This window comes from Camellia sinensis, chromosome 1 (assembly GCF_055761805.1).
Source record: "Camellia sinensis isolate YWXY chromosome 1, ASM5576180v1, whole genome shotgun sequence".
NCBI lineage: Eukaryota > Viridiplantae > Streptophyta > Magnoliopsida > Ericales > Theaceae > Camellia > Camellia sinensis.
The window spans coordinates 194,819,201-194,842,915 of NC_138961.1; the positions used below are offsets into that span (position 1 = coordinate 194,819,201).

Consider the following 23,715-nt stretch of genomic DNA (forward strand, 5'->3'; position numbering starts at 1 on the left):
TTTCGAATCAAATCAAAGATATCAGGAAAGATCTCTGCATGATACAAACCAGTTGGCCAAGTACATCTATATTTTATTGACAGCTATGCTATGTATGAACATATAAAAGTCATACGGTTCACCAAAAAATTTCGAAACAGTTCTGATAATCTTCCAAAATAAAGTCTTAAGTGGGGAGGAGGTAACTGGTTCACCAAATATAATAATAATCATTCGTTTGCTCTTGTTTTTGTTTTTCATTTTCATTTTTCAAAATTTAAAAAAAAAATAAAAAATAAAACTTGTTTGGCATTTCCAAAAACTGTCAGCTAAATTTTCTAACCACCTACTTTCTAAAAAGTACCAAAAAGCTATTTTCTAATTTATATATATATTCACACAAATCAAAGTAATATGAAAGCAATGATTGTTTTTGAACTTTTCATTGAATTTGTTTTCACAAACACAAAAAACAAAAATGAATAAAACGAAAAAAATACCTGTGCTCCTTATGCCAGGATTGGCTAAGCGAATCCCTGATCTTCTAACTGATGGCGACATTCACCCCGAGAAAGAGATAATTTAAAAATCAACTCGGAAACAAATAATAATAATAATAATATTTTTACATACTGTGGGCCATACCCAGTGGTTTAATTCACCTATCAATAACATCGCTATGCTCTGCACAAACAGCTCATAAGCCACTATTCTATATACAGTGTAAAAAAAGTAAAACAAGCGGATTTTTATCTGTTGGCGAAAATTAAGTAATCTTTTAAATACCAAAAAACAGAAAAAGTAACATCTTTTAGATAAGGGTAAGTTGGAGCCTAGGCCGGTTTGGTTGGGGCTCCACAACCTCCATATGAATCCTCACTGTCTGAAGAACAACATATGAAATGCTACCATCACTCTTCTTAACCTTCTGCTGCTGCTCATCTACCAACCATTCTCCGCCACCTCCTTTATCACCTCTTGCTGTCAAGTAGACAGGCCCCTCAACACCGTACCTGCACACAGATTATTTTGGAAAATTTATAAATAAATAAATAAAAATTAATATCAGATAGATGATCATCATAAGAAGCGTACATGCTAGCTGGACACCCACAAGGGAAATTTCTTTGGGCGTGTTTTGAACAACATTTCATGATACAAGACCGTTTTGAAAAAAAATTGCGTTACAAGAAAATAGGAGCAATGAAACTGAACAATTATACATTTCATAAGATTACATCATTATACAAATAATGTTTCTGATTATGGTAGGTATTTCCAGGATAATCTGATTGACAGATTGTGCACGCTACTATACAAAACTGGCGAATAAGCAAAACGCCTTTATATGTATGGGAAGTAAGAGCAAAGATGGGAGCTAAGACAATATGGCACAGTAGTTCATTTGGGAAGAGAGAATGGAACTGCAAGAGGCCAATAAGACATACTTGGGCACAAAAACAATGAAGCCATTTGATCTTACTTTCACAATTCTGGCCTCTGTGTCCGTGGGCCTGCAAGAGGATAGAAAATTATGAGAGAGAAAGAGACAGAGACAGACAGAGAGAGCGAGAGAAAGAGAAAGAGGGCATAAAAAGGTCTGTGCACGTTCCGTTTCCGGAAATAGATGAGAATATGAACCACTACTGAGGCCCGGCTCGCCATCTGAGCATTCCTACGCCGATAATTTAAATCTGAAGGGGACACATGAAAACAAATTTCTCTTATATTTCAAAATAACCATCAACCATTTGATAAAAAGATAGCATGCTTTAGCTTTAGCAATCCGCATATTGATAAATGTTAATCACAGTGGAAAACGGACCATTTGCATATTTAAAGTATAATAGCATTTGTTTCTATAAAAAAATCGTAGTCAGAGATGAGAATATCCATCTATGCAAGTCTGGAATAGACCTAATATCTGAAGTGAAAGTGGCTATCAGATGCCAAACTAGTGTTTTTTAAACCATAAGACATGCCCAAAGATAGCCCACTGACCACTTCAGTGCTATTAAATCATTTCAAGACACCAATCACCAGTCCTATCATCTTGCATTTTAAACATTTGTTGAAACCACCAATATGCTCAGCATGGAAGGCAAGATATTTCCCAAATTTAAAAGAGAGTGCAGAAAACCAGGTATATGATTTCATGAAAGGAGACATAAAGATGACACTGTGCAGAGAAGTAATCCTTACTGTTGGCAATACTGGTAAGTTGGGGTCTGTCTGGAAATATGGCTGGAAGCTTGTAGATGCCTAAGGATGCAGCCAGTAACCTGTGTACAACGACATCTGCCAGGAAAGGACATTCAATAATCAAAAGATTCTCTTTTTTTATTTTTTTTATCTGCTTTAAGGTAATCACAACAAAACATGACTCGCTCACCTGCATATCTCCTAATAGGAGAGGTAAAGTGTGTATAAAGAGGTGCTGAAAGACCATAATGATAAAATTCTTGGCGACTAAGATCTCCACTACAGAAGTAAACGGCCTGAATTTGCAAAGAATTGGACAAAAAATCAATGACAAGATAAAAGTTATATAAAGTTTCTTATGCAAAAACAAATTTGAATTCATTAAAATCAGGGAGTAATTACTTGTGTCATGCAGCTAGTAGCCAGGATGCGAATGAGCTTATTGAAGTATGGATCATCACCCTGCAACACAATTTCTTAAGAACAAATTTGTGTAGACATAACAAAATTGAACACCGGGTAGATGACAGATTGATCAATAAGAAATAGACATAGATCTCCATGTGTGAATGTGTATGAGAGAGGGAGAGAGGGAGAGAGAGTAGCAGCGAGCAACTAAATAACAACTAGACACCATACAACCTAGCTACAACCGGTTCTTATATTGAATAATCTCATCTTGACATACTAATGAAAATGTGAACAGTAAGACCTAATAGATAAAAATTTCCATGTGTCCAGCATACACGTCCTAAAATGATAACTCACCACAGCACAATCAAGTGAATCTGCCAATGCTTTGGATGTGGACACATCAAAATGAAGGCCAACAGCAGCAGCCATACGAAGCAAAGGTTCAAGCATCTCCTTGGTTGGACTAGGATGGCGCCTGCAAAATTAATGACCACATGAGCTAAATGCTGCAAAGAGTTTAACACCCAAATTAAGAAAATTTAAATATTAATGAGATTATACATCAGTAACTGAAATCCAACAGCTATTATCAACCAAAGTTGGACAAAATACAGAATATAACTTGTCCACCGTACAGAAGTGTGCCAGTTCAGATGTACTTCTCCAAATTTCTACTTCTCCGCAATAAATCACATTTAACTTTTTTGCAACAATATTCTCGCAGTGTTCCTCCTTTTCAATAAAGACCAGCGCCAGTTAGTGGATGGTCGATCATGTATCATCATTCTGACTTTTGGATATTATCAGTGATGAAATATTTCTTAGACAAATATATTAGAGTGAAATGGGGAACATTTAGAGATCTACAACTATACAAGTTTTCTTTGTGCACCAGTATATCAATAGAATCTTCTACTCTTACACTTAAATTCTGGACATCTACTATGCCAATGTCATCCACAACATAATCTTAAGAGGCTACCAAGCGTGTGTGCGTGTGTGTGTGTGTGTGTGAGAGAGAGAGAGAGAGAGAGAGAGAGAGAGAGATCTCCAATAGTCAGCATCAGACCATTCCTAGACCCTGACAGTAAAAGAAAAGTAGGCCAGAAAAACAATATACATATATAATATTCCAGGAGACAGCTTGATAGTGCCATGAAAAACGACATATACCTAAGCAATGAACATGGGGGGAAATGTTTCAGGATTTTTGCTGCAACTGAAATATTAGCAGCAAGCATAAATTCCTCAACCATCTGGTTTGCTTCTCGAATTTGATACATTCCTGCAGTCACATATCATGCATTAGGAATTAATACACACAAGTAAAACAAAATAAACCACTAAATCATTAATGGTAAAAAAGCAAAGTGGAACGAAACCAGAGAACCCAGATACACATAACTACAGCATGCATCAGATAATTGAGAAACTTCAGCACCTTAATGGAAATTTGGTGGCTGATTTCACTAGGACACTAGACACCAGTTTATAAATTTATATTACAACACTAAACACCAGTTTATATAGGATGATTTGGGCCTTTGAGTCCTGAAGGAATTCTAAAGTGTGCAGAGGAAGGATAACAACGAACAAACAACAATATATTTAATGACAACAATGGTTCCAAGTCTCATTCATGGATTAATCCTACAAATGGTATTGGCTACCTCTTAACAGCTAGACTAATCAACTTTCTTCGTTTAAAAAGGTCAAGTCAACATACCAATATCAAGAGGGTCATGAGTTTCAGTATCAATCTGAAATTTCACTTCAGCGGAGGCAAGAGTCAATGCTCCTCTATCAATACGCCTCTGCCTCATTACCTGCAAAAACAGAGTCCATTCACATTTAGCCGATACTCAAATGAATAAATGACAGTAAGTATCAACCTGAGTACGAATACCTTTGCTAAAACATTCATATTTCTCAAATCTGTAGTTAACGGGTCCATCAAGCGGCTACAATATACATGTACAAAAAAGTCATCAATATGGAAACTGGTAGGCAGGAAGCTTCAAATACAATAAATAAATAAATGCAGATAACCTTAGGGGCAAGAACAGACCCAAAGCGAGTCTAAATGTATAAACTTACACAGGTAACTGGATATCAAAAGGTCAAATGCCCATTATCTTTCTTAATCAAGATTCAAGATTGTTTTTTATCTTTTGTTTACAATATCACTAAGCACCAATGCAACATTCTCAAACCACCACAACATAGAAACTAGTAATATGAAGCAATTTGACTGACCTACCAGCTTTATCATTTAGTCAATAAAATAATAATCAAAAGCATGTCCTTTTTCAAACAGTTCCTTTGGGGTTCAATCATTTGTCAGGTCAAAGGTTCAATAAAACTTGTGTACACCTGAATTAACAAGGGTGGCAAGGGTTTCCATACTCATGCAATGACCCTGTAGACACAAGCAACCCATGCATTCATAATACTGGTGGCCATACAGCATATGGGTTGGTCTCAATCCTTGACATCTCTCACTCCAATTCATGTGAAAATTTACACGACTGGGTTGGACTTCCATCTGCCTTGATATATATATATATATATATAACTTAGAAAATATGAGGAAGAAGAACTCCGAAAATATGAGGAAGAAGGAATATATTTCTGTTATATTCAAAACTTCTTATTTTACAAGACCAAATGACACTCCTTATATAGGAGATATTACAAACATCATTATAACCCATTATATGCCACTTACATATTATATATTACCACTATCTACCACTATCATATTATATACATGCCATTATCTACCACCAACACCACTATCATATTCTATACATGCCACTATCTACCACCAACACCACTATCATATTCTATACATGCCACTATCTACCACCAACACCACTATCATATTCTATGCATTAACACAAATTTCCAGCACTCCCCCTCAAGCTGGTTTGAAGATATCTTCCATAGCCAGCTTGCTAGTCAGCTTATCAAATTGCTTCTTGTGTAGTCCCTTCGTTAGCACATCAGCTAATTGTTCACCTGTTGGAAGGTAGGTCATACAGATTATGCCAGCATTGATTGTCTCCTTGATGAAATGTTTATCCACTTCTATATGTTTTGTGCGATCATGTAGAACTGGATTATGAGCTATAGATATAGCTGCTTTGTTGTCACAATAGACCTTCATAGGTGTCGGGTGAGAAAGTTTTAATTCTTCAAGAATTCTTTTAATCCACATTACTTCACAGATTCCATGGGCAACAGCTCTGAACTCTGCTTCTGCACTACTTCTAGCTACCACATTCTGTTTTTTACTCCGCCATGTAACTAGGTTCCCACCTACAAAGGAGCAGTATCCGGATGTTGATCTCCTGTCTGTAACACTTCCTGCCCAGTCTGCATCTGTGTATACTTCAACTTGAAGATGTCCATGTTTCTTGAACAGTAAGCCTCTCCCTGGAGTTCCTTTCAAATATCTTAAGATCTTATAAACGGCCTCAAAGTGCTCTGCCCCTGGTGAGTGCATGAACTGACTTACCATGCTGACTGCAAAGGCAATATCAGGCCGCGTATGAGACAAGTAAATCAATTTCCCGACAAGTCGCTGATATTGTTCCCTCTCTTTGACTTCTTCAGCCTTAGCAGCTTGTAACTTCAAGTTAGGTTCGATCGGAGTCTCCACCATCTTACAACCAAGCATACCTGTTTCTCCAAGGAGATCAAGAACATATTTTCTCTGATTAACGAATATACCTTCCTTGGATCTTGCAAATTCCATTCCGAGGAAATACTTGAGAGCTCCCAGATCCTTAATGTGAAATTCTTTTGCGAGTTTCTCTTTGAGGGCTGCTAACTCTGCTTCATCATTACCAGTTAAAATGATGTCATCAACATAAACAATCAAAATTGCAATTTTACTGTTTTTTGAATGTTTATAAAATATTGTGTGATCTGCTTGACTCTGCGAGAAGCCGCAACTGATAACTGCCTTCCCAAAGCGTTCAAACCACGCTCTTGGTGATTGTTTGAGTCCGTATAATGACTTGTTCAATCTGCATACTCTGTCACTTCCAAGTCTCTGCTCAAATCCCGGCGGTAGGCTCATGAACACCTCCTCTTCAAGATCACCATTGAGAAATGCATTTTTAATGTCAAGTTGATGTAGAGGCCAATCTGAATTTACTGCAAGAGATAACAGTACTCTGATGGAATTTATTTTAGCAACAGGAGCAAACGTCTCCTGATAGTCGATCCCATAAGTTTGAGTGAAGCCTTTAGCCACCAGTCTCGCCTTGTATCTCTCAACGCTTCCATCTGCGTTACATTTTATCGTAAACACCCATTTACACCCAACTGTTTTCTTGTCTTTGGGTAGATCAACTATCTCCCAAGTACCACTTCTCCTTAAAGCATTCATCTCCTCCATGACTGCTAATTTCCAATTCGGATCATCCAATGCTTCCTGTATATTTCTTGGAACAAACAAGTGTGAAATCCTAGATGTGAAAGCTCTATGGTTTTTAGACAGTCTTTGATAGGAGAGGTAATTTGCAATAGGATGTTTAATGCAATTTCGGACACCTTTCCTAATTGCTATAGGAACATCAAGGTCGGAAATAGAAGGAATAGGATTACCTAAAATTTCGATGCCAGAACTCGGGTGGACATTCGGGTCATTAGGATGGACATTCAGGTCATTATTCTTCAGATGAAATCGCTTCCTAGTATAAACCTGAAGCTCAGGATTTAGATCATTTTGTAGTACTTCTCCCCCTAAACAAGAATCTTCTTGACTAGGCACCATAGAACTTGGTTCTCCTAAGTGATCATTATCAGACAGATGTGGTTTTTGTGTAGGATAAATGACATTGGGGAGCGGGATAGAAATATCCCAAAAACGGTCTTCTACTCCACTTGTCTCCCCCTGAAGAGAAGTGTTGGGGAAATAGGATTTTGTTTCCACAAATGACACATCCATACTCACATGAAATTTCTTGGTTTGAGGATCGAAACACTTATACCCCTTTTTGTTTGAGGAATAACCCAAAAAAACACATTTTATAGCACGGGGGTCAAGTTTTGAACGAAATTGACTAGGAACATGAACATAGGCAGTACATCCAAAAACTTTGGCGGGTAAATCAGAAAACAACCTCGTGTCAGGAAAAAAAGCTTTGAGACAATCGAAAGGTGTTTTGTATGTTAACACCTTTGTAGGCATCCTGTTTATCAAATAAGAGGCTGTTAAAATTGCTTCACCCCATAAATATTTAGGAACATGCAAGTAAAACATTATAGCACGTGCAACTTCAAGTAGATGTTTATTTTTTCGTTCTGCAATGCCATTTTGTTGAGGGGTATCCCGACATGTAGATTGATGAAAAATTCCCTTTTTTTCTAAAAACTCACCCAACTGCTCATTGAAATATTCTGTTCCATTATCAGAATGTAAAATACCAATTTTGGTTTGAAATTGGTTTTCAATCATATTGTAAAAATTTGTGAATAAATTTTTCACGTCAGATTTTTTATTCATCAAATAAATCCAACATAAGCGGGTATGGTCATCAATAAATGTAACAAACCATCTTTTACCAGAAAGAGTAGTGATTTTAGAAGGGCCCCAAACATCACTATGAATCAAATAAAAAGGTTTGGAAGTCTGGTAAGGTTTTGGCAAATAAGTAGAGCGATGAAATTTTGCAAAAATGCAACTTTCACAATGAAAAGAAGAACAATCAATCCCTTGAAATAATTCTGGAAATAAATGTTTCAGATAAAGAAAACTAGGATGTCCTAGCCTATAGTGCCATAGCATTATTTTTTCTCGAACAGAGATTGAACTAGTACTATTAAAGCTCTGAGCTTTTTTATTACTAACAGGTACTTCATCAAAGTAGTAAAGACCTTCAAGCATCCTAGCACGCCCAATCATCATCCCCGAGTTCTGGTCCTGAAATTCACAATGGGATTCAAAAAATGTAACACGACAATTAGAATCCTTAGATAGTTTACTGACAGACAAAAGGTTACAGGCTAAGTTGGGGACGTGAAGAACAGCATTGAGATTAATTTTCTCAGTTAGTTTAATAAATCCTTTTCCTGCAATAGGTGAAAAACTACCATCGGCTATTCTGATTTTGTCATGACCAGAACAAGGGAAATAGGTACTAAATAAATGGGAAAAACTAGTCATGTGATCGGAGGCACCGGAATCTATGATCCACGGAGAGAAGTTTAGGCAAGAGAAGGCTTTAGGATTTCTACCTGTTTGTGCCAACAAAACACTAGGAGTACCGGATGAGGAGTTGGATTTTATCAGCTTTAAGAGTTGATCAATCTGCTCTTTGTTGAAGGGACCTGAATCGGCTTCATTAGCGGTAGGAAAGCCACGATTCTTCTCTCCTTGTTTGCTGCTTTTCCAGTTGACAGGTTTGCCATGGATCTTCCAACACGTTTCCCGTGTATGGCGAGGCTTGTTGCAAAAATCACACCAGACCCGTGGCTTATCATCAAACCTGCGCTGGTAATTTGCAGCCTTGTTGGCCGCAGCATCGCTAATTAAAGCAGAAATTTCAATTGATTCACCAGTACCTTTTTTCTTAAGCATGACGCTCCTTCGGCTCTCTTCCCTTCTGACTTCGGCAAATACTTCGCCAATGGATGGGAGAGGAGGTCTGCCAATAATTCTTCCTCGCACTTCATCGAACTCAATGTTGAGGCCGGCAAGAAACTTGTAAATACGGCTGTCTTCCACAGTTTTCTTGTGGTGGTTGCAGTCGTCAACCGATTTCCATTCGTATGTGTTGAAGATGTCAAGATCCTGCCACAACCTTTTCAACGAATTGAAATATTTGGTGACGGAATCATCTCCTTGACGAATCTCTCCCAACTTCAAAGTTAATTCGAAAACTTGAGATTGATTTCCTAGGTCAGAATACATCTGACTAACATTATCCCACAATTCTTGTACAGTAGGATAGCACATGTAATTAGAGCTTATATCCTCCTCCATAGAATTGACCAACCATGTCATAACCATGGAGTTTTCAGCGTCCCAACTGTCGAACAGCGGATCATTAACAGCAGGAGCCTTCTTGTCACCAGTGATGTAACCGATCTTTCCTTGCCCACGGATATACATCCGGACAGATTGTGACCAGCGGAGAAAATTATCACCATTTAGGCGGATGGTGGTGATTTGGACAGAGTGAGAGTTGGACGTTTTCACCGGAATGGCAGCGGCAGGGGTTGAAGTGGTTTCGGACGTGACTTCCGACATGGCTATGACGGTTTTAGGGCTGCTGCGTTTTTTGTTGCTCTGATACCAACTTAGAAAATATGAGGAAGAAGAACTCCGAAAATATGAGGAAGAAGGAATATATTTCTGTTATATTCAAAACTTCTTATTTTACAAGACCAAATGACACTCCTTATATAGGAGATATTACAAACATCATTATAACCCATTATATGCCACTTACATATTATATATTACCACTATCTACCACTATCATATTATATACATGCCATTATCTACCACCAACACCACTATCATATTCTATACATGCCACTATCTACCACCAACACCACTATCATATTCTATACATGCCACTATCTACCACCAACACCACTATCATATTCTATGCATTAACACAAATTTCCAGCAATATATATATCTTCTCAAGATATTGAAACTCGGATTCATTGTACACAGGCATCACTGAAGTATGAACAATAAATCAATCAATCCACCATGAAAAATCTGAACACAATTTGTGTCAGAACAAAAATCCTGGTAAGAATTGAATATATCTTGTTTATTATGAATAACCTCGGCCTTCTCCTCCCCTTTTGTGCACCATAAGCTAGCATTGACACCTTATCAAGAGCACCATCATTGGCCTTCTCTGGGTTTTCTAAATCTAGACAATTGGTACATCAAATTCTTTGAATGTCATATTACACATCAAGTATTGCTACTCTGTACTATGCCTTGTTAACTTTTCCATGGTCACAAGCAAAGCTTTAAAATAAATGCTGTGTGTTTATAGCTGCATTGAGATAATTTAATCATCTCCAATGAAAAATGGTGGTTGATTCATGTTGTAAGAAAATGATGGCCAAAGATTTAGTGGTAAATATGATCATACTATAGAGACTACATAAAGCTGAACAATATCTTTATCTCATAAGTTTTTTCCCAAGTTATTTAAGGGGTAAGGTATAACAAGAAAAATTAGATATAGCACCTATCATCCATCCTGGCTTGAGCTTCTACATAAGACAATGTTGCACACGACTTGATGACACTTTTTGTGAATCTTGTAGAAATAATCTCCGCTTCAGGTGTCATTTCCTGAAATTCAAATAATATGTCAAAAAAAGGTCCAAAACTTGAATTCACAAATACACACAAACCACCAAGATAGGGAAATAAATATATGTAAACACAAAAACCGATACATAAAAGCATAAATGCCCTTTGGTAGGCATTCCTTTAGCAAGTAATCCGTGATGTGTTTCTAACACTTAAGGGCTCAACTATGAGCCAACATGATGTCAAAAATCGAAATAAAACTCGGAGCCAACACCATTCATTGGTACAACTAAAGGAAGCGTAAAGTGTGAAAACAAGAAAGGAAAAGATGCAACATGTGCAAAAAGTAATTATGGTGAAAAAGATTAATTAACTAAAGCAAAGATGACTAGTTCCACAGTCTTCCTTATCTGTTGATGAATTTATTCAAAAATGCGGAAGAGCAAAGTGTTATCTAATAAGATTCTCATTTCTCACCAAAATAGAGTAAGAAAAGAAAGAATGCAAGTTTAAACTATAGAATTCGACACTGCTCCTAAAAAGCATTCTAAAATCAAAACAGCCCTTTGTTCCAAAAATAGAAAACCTAAATCTCAGGTCAGTTGTTTTTTAACACAAAAATGGACCATAATGATTGGACTAATTGAACACAGGGACCTCTAACATAAGGAAAAAAAATGGCTTCTGTTTTCTAAAGTTTATCAGTATTTAGCAACTGTTTTGACTTTCTTTCCATTCTAGCTTTTTCTCATCTTTTCCCATCTCAGCTCATCCAGATCAGTTGAACAATTTGACTCACAAACCAACAACCTCAATGAGTTGAGCTCCATTTGAATTGGAAATATTTGCATTACAGGCAATATTTTACAGTTTAATAGACTAAACAGTAAAATGGGTGTACTCACAATTAAAAATGGGAGTGGCCACATAACTATAATATATTAATAATTAATAAGGTATGACACCATAATCCACAGATATTGATATTGCAGGTTTGGGTATTGGAGAGAGTATCAAGAACCAGTGTTTTTCAGGTCAATCAGATACATGTGCACTTACAACTCACTAGAAAAACAAAGCTGAATCATAACAACCAGAGATTCAATCATTACCCAGATAACAGAGAATGCTAGTCTCTCCACATCAGCTCGAAGAGCACAAATATCTGCAATATAAAACTTCTATTGAGTGAATTACCCGAGAGCTGCTGTGACAATTAGAAATTTTAAAACTAAGAAACAACTAGCCATAAAATAAATCAGTTGTATGTGCAACCAACAAATTCAACCAAGTTAATGGGAATGAAATATTACCTTCTGTTAAAGGTTTAGGAAGCATGTCAATTCGCCGCTCAACAAGGTAGACTGATGTGCCCCTTTGTGTAGCCTCATCATCAAGAGGGGTTCCAGGGTGCACAAAATTTGTAACATCAGCAATATCTGTTTAAATGTTATTAAGGATTGACAAAAAAGCTCCATGCCTAACTGACAAAAACTGAGAACCACTTTTAGACAATTGGATGTATTAAGACCAACATTAGCCCTAATCTCAGCAAAATATATAAAAAAAATTAAAAATTAAAAATTAAAATAAAAAAGATTCTTGGAAAACATGTAAGATGGCCAACAAAAGAAACTCAAAAGAACAGTAATGAAGTCTGAAGGAAAACAAAAGCCCATTTGAGCTCAACAACAAACAGGGAATAAGCATGTGTACACTGAAGAAACCAAGAAGTGAATCAAACCCAAGGTACACAGTTTTTTACAAGTATTCATGCAAAATAGTCAAGAAGACAACTAGAAAATTACTATTGCACAAAAAAGTAAAGACTAAATTGGAGCCTGGATCATTTGCTTATTATCCATTGGCCTATGGCATATCATATGTGGGTGCTTATTTTTTCTATTTTTGGAGTGGTTTGGGTTCAACAAAGCAGAGGGTGATGGCGGTCCTCTGGAGTTGGGGAGGGGGTCAGGTTGGAAAGCGGCGTCAAAAGGCTTGGTCTATGGCCCCATTGTGTTTAATGTGGCTGATTTGGTTGAAACGCAATTGGCGTACTTTTCAGGGATGGCTCGTTCTCTTTCATGGTTAGAAAATAGGCATTTTGTAGTTTTGTATGGCTGGGTTACAGGTATGGTGGATCTGGATTTGTTTGCTTTTTTGAATTTTTTTTGATGATTTGGTTGGTTAGGTGGTCTCTCCCCTTTGATGGGGCTTTTTTTTTTTTGCGGTATTTTTTAGCATCAGCTTGATGTTAGTAATAAAATTTTATTTATCAAATAAATTAATAAACAAAGACTAAATCATGCATGTATCGAGAATCAGAAGCAAGGATGATGAAAATATAAGACGATCAAAAAAATTACATCTAAAATTAAGCGCTCATCCTACCAATGCAGCAGTGAGAGGTTCACTAGGTAAAGTCTTAAAAACCTAAGTTGCCTAACCTCCACACTATTTACATGAAGTGTATGCCCTCAAACCAATGCTCAAACTTCATAGTAAAAGCTTAAAACATTGCAACAACAAAAAAATTCCCCTCTTAATGAATTTTCAATAAATATTATAGGTATTTGTGCCCTACATACATGCCACGTCATCACTTAAGAGGGGTTGGATCATCACAAGGCATGAGACTCACATTCTCACCTAGTCGCAGTGCGTCACTTCATGGCCTCGCCTTGCCTCAACGCCTCTCCTAGCCTCAGCACCTTCCCTAGCCTCGCCTTGGCTCAAGAATGTCACCCAGAGCTACACAGCTTACCTAGGTAGGGAGTAGGGCCTATGGATCCCTCAGTGCCTCAGCCATGAGACACCCGAGTGACCCATGGCTCCATGCTGGATTACCACGAACCTGTAGATTGGTAGTTAAAGTTGAGGGATTAGCAAAATTGCTCAGTCCACCCTCTCGAGGTGGCTCCACTTTCACCTGTCTTAGACAAGAAAGAGAGACCTATTTGACTAAGGCATATGATACCTCGAAAGGCGTATGACACCAAACTTTGCCACCCCTTGGCATAACTCTAAAGGATGAGTTGGCCTCCATGGCCCACCTATCCTACAAAAGGTCTCCATCGCATACATGGACACACACACTCATGTGACAACTCAAAAGGCATACCACACCTACATTTGCCACTCCTTGGCATGACCCTCAAGGATGAGCTGGCCTCCATGGCCCAACTATCCTATAAAAGGTCTACATCCCCATATGTAGACATACAGAGACACCCTTGAGGAGAGCTCCCTCTCCTACATATCAAGAAACAAATTGGTAATTAGCAAGATAGGCAATAGTTCAACCAAATTAGTAACAAGCAAGATTTGTTTTTTCTAAGTAATTAGGAAGATAGATGATAGTTTCCACTAATAGGCGAATCTTCAACATAAATAAGCTTTCAAAGCCAAAAAACAGACTTGAAACATAAACTTCTCCTCCAAGATCATTCTCCCTCGTGTCAGAAGTTCCCTCTTGTCACATATAATAAATTTTGCTGTCATGGTTTTGATATTTTTCGTGCTATTAGCTTCCATTAATGAGTTTCACTAATTTCCATGATATTTATAAGGTCAACATACGTGGAAGAACCAAAAGGTCAAAGGATACGAACTCCAACTTCAAAATTTCCATTTGGTAGAGCTGTACAATGTAATGCATCATCAATATCCGTGCATCCTGCAGACACAGAAACATAATTATTTGTACAGAGTTTGGTATCTGTCCACACTAAAAAGAATACTATCTGGCCTCATGAAAAACTAAAAGGGTATTAAAACTAAAAGGGTATTAAGAAAGAAAAGGTCTGATAAATCTATAGATCACATACCTGGAGGATCCACGCTAAAGACACGTATACGACGCAAATCCTGCCTAATAGGATTTGCCAGATCTTCAAAAGACACAGACCAAGGTAATGGTGGCAAACATGACAAAACTTGAGAAGTAAATGGTCTTGAATCTATATCATTCTCTGTCAACACTACCTACAGCACCCACATAATTGATTACTACATAATCCATAATCTTAAACTGATTCATCAAACTTCATACAGAGTTCCTAAACATAATTGATTACTAAATAATCTTAAACTGATTCATCAAACTTCAGACAGATTTCCTAAACACAATAACGTAAGTGTGAAGAAAAAGATTATGGTTATTGAAAGAAGAAACAGATAAATGTCCAACAGGGAAGCAAATGACCTTGGCCTTAACCCACTCACCCCAAAAAAATAAATAAATAAACTGACAGAAAGCCATTACGGCATACCTCACTTTCAGTTTCCCTGTCACCGATTACACCTATTGTTCGTACATAATGCCCAGAAGGATATCGAGATAAAAGATCCCAAGAATCAACGGCAACAATAATTCTTTTGTCCAGAAGATTTTCAAGCTGTCGAGTTTGAATCCGTATCTTTGGAAATCTGCGATCTTTAGAGACAAATAAAGCATGGGCAACGCCACCAGTGCCTGCGGGCATAGGCATTGGCTCCAAAGATCCACAATATCTGCATGATATTTTGTAAAATTAAATAACTTCATCCATTTCCAGAAAAGCCAAGGAACACAAGTAACTCTAGCCACAATAATGGCTAAATTCTAGAAGAAAAATATATGCATTATAAAACTAATAATAAAGAGAACAAAAAAAATTTATTTATTTATTTTTTGTTTTGAGCAACAATAATATAGAAAATATAACTATTGTCACCATGAAAACAGCAACGAAGACAAGCAAGCAAGAAAACTATGCATCAAGCCTTAAATATTTTTATAAGCACATCAAGCTTGAAATAATTTTGACAAGCTCACCAAGCCTGAAATATATGGTATACAAAGGCAGTAAGGGAGTTATGAACCTTATGACTGATATGAAATTTCAAAGAATGGAACTAACACTTTGTTTGTTTTGGCAAAAGATTTCTGGAATGTTTTCGGCATTTTTTGGTGTTTGGTAAGACAAAAACCAAAAATCAACAAAAATACAGCTTATTTGGGCAGAAAACATTGTTGCCACTACCACCACCACCACCACCACCAACACGCCACCGCCACCATTAGTACCACAATTTTGGAGTCACAAACAAACGTAGAAAAATGTTTTCTACACAGAAAACATTTTCTGAAGGTGGTGTTTGGTAACATTGCCATTCAATGTTTTCTATTTACATAAAACAAGAAACACGTAATGAAAAAATTTCAGGTAGAAACACAAACCATAAACTGCCTAAAGAGATTTCTAACAAATGCCCCATCGCCAAGGTGGAAACATTCTCATAAGCAGCAAATGCAAATGACGTTATGAGATGTTTTAGCATCAGTTATTGTGTTTTTAAGGGAAGTTGAAATCAGGGAAGATTAGCATGAGCAGTCAACTGCCTGGTAGACTACCAAAAAGCCTTCTTTAAAGTATTTTTCCAGGCTTAAGTTAAGAGGAAAGTCTTTCAATTAGTGAATACATTTTACTAAATGAAAAGGGAAAAAGCAAACAACATGTCAAAAGATAACTTAACCAACCCCCAGCCTCGTGAAGAAAGCGTAATCGCATATATCAAGTAAGCAAGCCATTTAACTTACGAGTGCGAGTTCCGTTTTATGATACCAACAATACGGCCAGATGGACGAGAAAATACAGTATTTGCACCACCCGCAGAACCTTGTGCTGGATTTGGAACTCTAGGAGCATCATCAGCACTGCTTGGAACTAGATGAACATCTTCTTCTTCCTCATCCTCTGGAAGAGAGTTAAGTTAATGGAAAGTATAATATTTTAAAGCAAGCCTGGCTCCTAATTCACACACATGCAAGCACAAAACACTCTGTCTATGACCAAATTACATCAACCTATGTTTGGATGGCACGAATCAAAGAGAAGGAACGAGAATCTCATTACTATTAATAAAATTACTGTATCAATGTTATTCAAACGCTTGGTTTAGTTAGGAATTCCCTTATTGCAGGCCCATCTACTTTTTTCACTCTTAAATGGTTTTATATTCCTCCAGAAATGTGAGATTACGATAGGAGAATGGGGATCAGATTTTTGATTAGTTTGGAAAGTGATTTCAGCTTGAGTAGGTAATCAGGAATTGTCTTCCCATTCCAAAAAGTGGAATATGATTCCACTTTTTGGCTTAAGACTAGCACATAATTTTTGAATCAAAGAGCAGACACAAACCCACCAGGCCATCTGAATTTGATGGGGTCAGAGGAAGAGAAAAGGTAGGAATAGCCTTCCTCTATTAAAACAGGACATTCATTTTTAACCCCCCCCCCAAAAAAAAAAAAAATGGAAAAAAAATTAAAGAAGAATAGAGGAGGGTGGGGAGAATCAAACATATATCTCATACCCTTATCTAGGTATCAAGTGTCTGGCACAGGTATTTGATTTATTTTGAAGAGCCCACATAACATAGCACAAAGTATACCAGCCAATTCACAATCCAAAATCTCCATGGGCAGTGTATTAAAGGGCTGTTTGGTGCAGCTTTTCTGAGTTGCTTATAGCTTTTATGCAAACTGTTGGTATAGCTTTTGGTTATAACTTATTAGGCAGAAATAGCTTTAATAAGCTGAAAAAAAGTTTATTTCTAGAGCTGAGTAAGGGGTGCTTTTGGCTTCTACTTTTGGATTATCAGTTTTTATTTTACAATAAACAGAACCTAAGAACCATATTGTAGGTAAAAAAAAATTTCCAGGAAATGTAATTTCATTGAAAGTATAATTGCATACATACAGGAATGGATAAGCATGGTATGATCATACTTAGGAGGACATTTGATGGTATGGAGGTTCCCTTGTATAGATTGAAGAGTATTCTTAGTTTTTTGAAATTTCATAACTTTCCTACCTTTTCGAATGAAGGTTCAATTACTTAACCCAAAAAAAAAAATGGTATGATCATGGGTTCATGGCTGCATCTTTTATATATCCAATAACCATATGACTGGCACCATCATACCTTCATCAGCTATGGACAATGACTTCTGTTCATGCCATTGATCTTGAGGCAAAAGTTCCACTGCCACTATATCACCATCGAAAGCCCTATTCATGTTTACACGCCCATATATGATTATCTCATCACCAATGCTCTCACTTCCTACATATGCTTCAAAAGGATTGTAACGATTAACACGAAGTTTCCCTCGATGGAAAATACCACAATGCAAGCCAGCAGTAATCTCTGACATGGGTTTATGCTGCACAAAGGGGAGAGCAGGAAAAAAAATTGTAAACTGCCTGAGCATAATTCATGACCACAATATAGTCAATAACACATGTTACATGATATAAAATCATCAGTTGTAAACATGCATTTGCAGCCAAGATTACCTCAGTATAAAGTATTTTCCTCTTTGAAGGTCTCAGATCTTCAACTTCCTCCATGCCTACATCTTCTGAATGAGGCTGAACAAGCAGGTCAAGCAATCCAGGTTGACCAAGTGATTTCACAAATGATTCAACTGAAATAAAAAGAAACTTCATTAGTCTGCCTTGTCCATATAAGATGTCCATTGAGTTCATACCATAATCGACATGTTAACAACAATATAACAGAAGTATTACCCATTACAGATGTGCATGAACTGCTAGACAGCTTAAAAAAAGTTAGTTATGTTGTTTAATCTACCTGTCTCTGCAGAAATTCCCTCTTCAGTGGCCTTCCTCTTGTTCTCCCTGTCATTTGTGATTAGTAAGACCCTAGTTGCATCACCAAGATGATTTTTATACCACTGCGCTGCCACCCGAATAGCTGAAACAACGATTTCTTCAATGTCAGGAAATGGAAATCCACAAACGCATGTCATTGCACTAGGAATGAAAATAACCACCAGAATACAGAAAACTGCTCTTGTACGTAAGTGTATACATAGAAAATCTAAGGCTCATATTTCCAATACTAAAATTTCCCTGTTACACTGACACCACACCATGCTATGTAAGTCCACCCTAAAGTATGCCTGCAAGATCAAGTACGCGCAGGTACGAGTATGTGTGTGTATAATAAAGCACAATTTCTGTATTTTCTTACATAACCAACCTGTTTATCTTCAGCCTCACAATTGAATTCCGGGCATTAGGATGGAGCAAAAGACGTGAAATTCTTACTTTGAAGAGGCCTTTTCAAATATTGAAAAAATAAATTCTTTTAACATGACTATTCAATGCATATCATGTCTTCTTAGAGGCGCCAGCATTGATAATAAGATCCAAGTGTATGAAGTAATCTACATTTTCTGCAACATTTGCACTGTCTTCTTAAATATATCGATAATTAACAGCATTGTCAGGTCCGCAGAGAGTCAGAGACTGGGAATTGTTACTTTACCAATATAGAACTCAGCAAAGCCTTTTCATAACTTTTTGGCTGATAGAGACGTGTTTCAGTTCATGGGGATATCCAGAAAACAGAGCAATAAGTTCAGAATGTATAATCAATGATTAATGGATCACTACTCCCACAAGGTGATTGTGTTACGTGAAAAGGAAATTTTATAGTGAATATGAGAGTCTAGACACCGAGTACCATCACTGTCATAGCATTGTAACTGGTAGTCATTAAAAATGAATCCAACAAACAAAACATTAGCATAAAGCAAAGAAAAAACCTCTATCATTCCGATCATTTGGACTTTCACCGACCATGGCCTTCACATATGTATCCCTTCAAGAAAAATAAACAACGCACCAAGAATTAGAAGGAGTTTAGTTTGATCTCTTTGTTTCAATACTACTACAGTTGCTGCGGCTTCTACAACTGAATAAATTAAAATAAGGCCAGGCATGAAGTAACGACCATCGGAAACAGGGGCTTAAAAAAAGTAAACTACACTTTTACATAGTAGTCTAAACACTCTGATTGAGTATAAATAAATAACCATATTAATTATTTTAAAAAATGATGAATGGCCTAGCATCCAATGAGTTTATCCAACAAATGGTATAACTCAGACATGATGAAAACAAAAGAGAACCTACCTGTGATATTCATTAGAGAACACAAAGAACTTCCTTGTAGAATTGCTGCAGAGGGCTCTGATTCTATTATAAACCGAGAGGTTCTTGTTCTTCACCTCTTCCAACACCACTGACAATATGACAACATCATCAATTGCCGGATTCTCAAGCAAGTCAATCTGAGGAACACATGCATTCAAAACCAAATCAAAATTTCAATTACCAACAAAAATAAATATTGATATGTACCATTTTAAAAGTAAACTAAATAAAGAAGAATACGTGAAGAAAAGATACAGAGAAGTCCCACTTTGAGAGGGAAAGACCTCCTATTGGTTCTATTTGAGATGAACAAACCCCCAAAACTTCAAAGGAAGCGATTTCAAAATATTCCAGCCTCCTTCATTGATTGATAACGTATTTTAACACAAACCTACAAGACCCACTAACATTACAACACATAAAACCCTAACTGTTAATCTTAATTACTATTTAACTGCTAGTAACCATAATTTATACAGTCTTCCTGAAACACCATGTGGTTATGTGCCCGACCAACGGTGTTTCTTGATTTTCCCCAACTATTTTTATTTTTTTGATCCATGTAAATACGTAGTCCCTTGCTATTGGACGGGCACACTGTCAAAGTGGTGATCATGGAAGACTAGATAATTACTCGCCAATAACCACCAAAATGAAATTGAAAACAATTGCATGCGTATCATCTACACTATATATAAGGATGAACACCATTTTGGTGTTCCCCCCTTTGAAAGAGGTGTTAATATGTTCTCTACCAAAATTGTCTTAAGAAAATTCACTAATATACTATTTAAAGTGCCTTCCTAAGAAGTACAGATATGGACATGTGACATGACATAAATATGATACGAACACGACAACATGACAATTTTCAAAATCTGTAGGGGACACAAAAAATATATTTATTATATCTCATAGATAAAAATGCAATCTAACACGAACTCCTACACATTTACATTTTTTTTTTTTTTTTTTGGTTATTATATGCCAAGTCACATACATTTAAGTGATGGACACATGTGTTGTCCAAGCGTCCAATTCTTCTTTTCTTTTTTTTAGATAGTACACGTTTTGACGAGTGTCGGTGTCTAACACAAACACGCCACCTTTCTAAAAAAATGTATGTGCTTCTTAGGTGCCTTCTATATTCATTCACTAAAGGAGCAATATAGAAACGAAATAACTCCAATGTTTAGCAATTCCTAGCAACTATCCTCAACCCTCTCTCTCAACAGCTTCGATTGTGATATACACTAGACACAGAGTGCACACTACATGCATGCGTCATTATCTTAAATTAGCAGCCTCCCCACTCTCTTCAACCATTTTTCATAATCTCTTAATATATAATGAGCCACTTTTTTCCAAATTCAGATCGAACGATTTGAAGAGGTATAAAATTCTTAATATATCCAAAAATTATTGAGAGAGCATGAAAGTTCTTAAATAAAATCATTAACTTGCAGAGAAAAAAAAATATTAACAGGCTTCAACTTGAGGGGAACAGCAAAATGGTGTTCACCCTTTGTATATTACACTATTTTTATAGCATATTCAATCGTTTTACCACAGAAAGAAACGCAATCATCAATTCGCCAGCAAAGTTGAGCACAAGATGGAAGTTCTTAGGTGTCTCTCAAAATCTTTCCTTTTTTTTTTTTCCCAATGAATTATTATTCCATTGCACACACATACATACACATGTATTAACATAATGTAAGCTGTGAAGAAATCAGAAATCAGAAATCAGAGGCTACCTGATTGAGGACGACGTTGGTGTCAAAAATAAGAATGGTGGGGGCAGAGGAGCTCAAGCGAGCACTTTTAGAATCGCAGACATTGCAAAAAGGGGCTCCGCAGTAGATATCGTCTCTCAGATAGTGTTCTCTAACGACCTGTGTGTGAAAAAGATATCATTTTAAACACTATATAAACTGAACCAATGAAATTGAGAAGGAGAAGAAGATGAAGTAAATTAGGGTTAGGGTTTTAGGAATGGGGGGAACAGACCTTGACAACTTTGCCTTGCTTCGTTTTGCAGACAAAGGACTTGCTCTGCAACATCTTTCTAGACTAATTTGGCTCCGGCGTCGCTTTACCACTCTCCCAATTTCGAAACTTCTGTTGGCCTACCACGGCGAGTATGGGCTATGTATACTTACTTGTATCTGCAGAATTGCCTGTATGCTTATTCCTTCCTTAATTGTCTGGTTATCAGTAATAACAGTAGTTGTACTGCGTTTCGGCGCCGATAACATGTATACGCTTACGCACCTAGTGGTAGCTTCACTGTCTCGGGCTTGATTCTCTCTGGCGCACGGACACAGGCCCATTGTTTTGATGAGCGGGTGTTGAATTATGCGGGTTTCCGGTCGGGTCTGTTGAATCCGGGTTTCAATCAATTCAGGTAAAAGACCATTTTTCCCCGGGGACCGGGGTTGTTCTAATGTAGGATACTCACGTACCATGTAAAATATATTGATAGAGATAAATTGTATGTATTATTGATTGATATATGTTGTTGTTCTGCCTATTACAAAGGGTTCCTTATATAGATGCAGGTGTAGTGGATGGTGGTGGTAGGTGAGTGTAGTAGGTGAGTGTGTGGTAGGTGATGGTAAGTGTGTGGTAAGTGATGGTAAATTTTAACAGTCCCCCGCAAACTTAAGGAGGATAGAAACTAACCAACTTGAGTTTGGAGAGAGGAACAAAACAAGAAAATACATAAAAATAAAAAAAGATAGGAGACACTCTATGGTCGTGTCAGACCGTTGGTGAAGACACTGAAAGGTGGTGTCATAACGTGGTAGAGGACACTGGATGGTGGTGTCATAACGTTGTAGAGGACACTGGATGGTGGTGTCATAACGTGGTAGAGGACACTGTATGGTGGTGTCATAACGGTGTAGAGGACACTGTATGGTGGTGTCATAACGTTGTAGAGGACACTGTATGGTGGTGTCAGACCGTTGTAGCAGATAAAGTCTGGACAGGTGACGAGGTCACACCGGACCGATGGAGAAGCTAACCGGAATCAAATGTCGGGACAGTTTATGGGGTCTTGTCGGACCGTTGGAGATGCTAACCGGAATCAAATGTCGGGACAGTTTATGGGGTCATGTCGGACCGTTGAAAAAGTTGCACCCTCAAAAGGTGTGCCCAATTTTGTCAAAAGGCGTGCCATCAAAAGGCGTGCCCAATCCATAAAAAGACGTGCCAGATATGATGGCGAGGCACGTGAGTGCCTTGGCTGGCGCGCCCGTTTGTCGTCTGTCGGCAAGTGGCGCGCGATGCGCGGATCGGCCCTGGCTATTTAAACCAAGGTTGAGGCGGAGGCTGAGACAAGAAACTGAGAAAAACTTCTGAAAAAACTCTTCGTTTTGCTGAGAGAGATAGGCTGTAACACTCTGTTGCCCAGAAAATGGCTTCGTCGTCCCGTGGGCTGCTCACTCTCTTTCCTGACCTCAACGAGTCAACAAGAGAGACAACTGGTGCGGTGGCACTGGAACCTCAACCAAGCGCCCCGGAGTTTACTCCGTTGAACTTTCCGATGCGGTCTGTGGAGCAAAGAATGGCAGTGCAGTCGGATGTGGAGGCTAATCAGTATACTTTGAAGTCATGTGTGGAAAGTATGACGGCGGTCACAAACTTGTCGCACCGGCTGCAGAGTAGGACAAATGAGGTGCAGCAGTTAAATTCCCAGCTGGCTCTGCTCCAACGCATGTATAAGGATGCGCGAGTAGAGATAAGTGTGCTAAAGGCAGAAAACAAGGAACTGAAACGGAAGGCCACTGTGATGTTCCGATTTGGA

General features: G+C 37.6%; 1 protein-coding gene and 1 long non-coding RNA gene across 11 annotated transcripts; one reads left to right on the plus strand and one right to left on the minus strand.

The window, feature by feature from the left end:
• Positions 1 to 560: 560 nt before the first annotated feature.
• Positions 561 to 22,909, minus strand: LOC114261902 (exosome complex exonuclease RRP44 homolog A). 10 transcript variants are annotated; one of them, XR_014341992.1, is made up of 24 exons: positions 21,915 to 22,909; positions 21,662 to 21,799; positions 19,884 to 20,041; positions 19,514 to 19,569; positions 18,535 to 18,657; positions 18,237 to 18,367; positions 17,863 to 18,103; positions 16,479 to 16,635; positions 15,169 to 15,409; positions 14,725 to 14,881; positions 14,505 to 14,573; positions 12,211 to 12,336; positions 12,010 to 12,062; positions 10,830 to 10,936; positions 4,502 to 4,556; positions 4,322 to 4,421; positions 3,769 to 3,880; positions 2,950 to 3,070; positions 2,584 to 2,643; positions 2,372 to 2,477; positions 2,182 to 2,277; positions 1,621 to 1,673; positions 1,075 to 1,493; positions 561 to 992 (listed from the first exon to the last, which is right to left on the minus strand). XR_014341992.1 is itself a non-coding variant. In XM_082891354.1 (24 exons), exons 1-24 carry the CDS (start codon positions 21,966 to 21,968, stop codon positions 964 to 966), a joined length of 2,574 nt encoding a protein of 857 aa, XP_082747480.1. In that variant the 5' UTR covers positions 21,969 to 22,909; the 3' UTR covers positions 561 to 963. The 10 variants fall into 10 exon arrangements, 8 of the variants coding, with proteins under 8 accessions (XP_082747480.1, XP_082747467.1, XP_082747473.1 ...); XR_014341993.1 differs by having other exon boundaries at positions 1,075 to 1,492; positions 1,591 to 1,673; XM_082891354.1 differs by having other exon boundaries at positions 1,463 to 1,493.
• LOC145801111 (uncharacterized) lies at positions 22,744 to 22,976 on the plus strand. Its single transcript, XR_014342014.1, has 2 exons — positions 22,744 to 22,854; positions 22,906 to 22,976. It is a non-coding gene; the product is annotated as an uncharacterized LOC145801111 (long non-coding RNA).
• Positions 22,977 to 23,715: the final 739 nt, after the last annotated feature.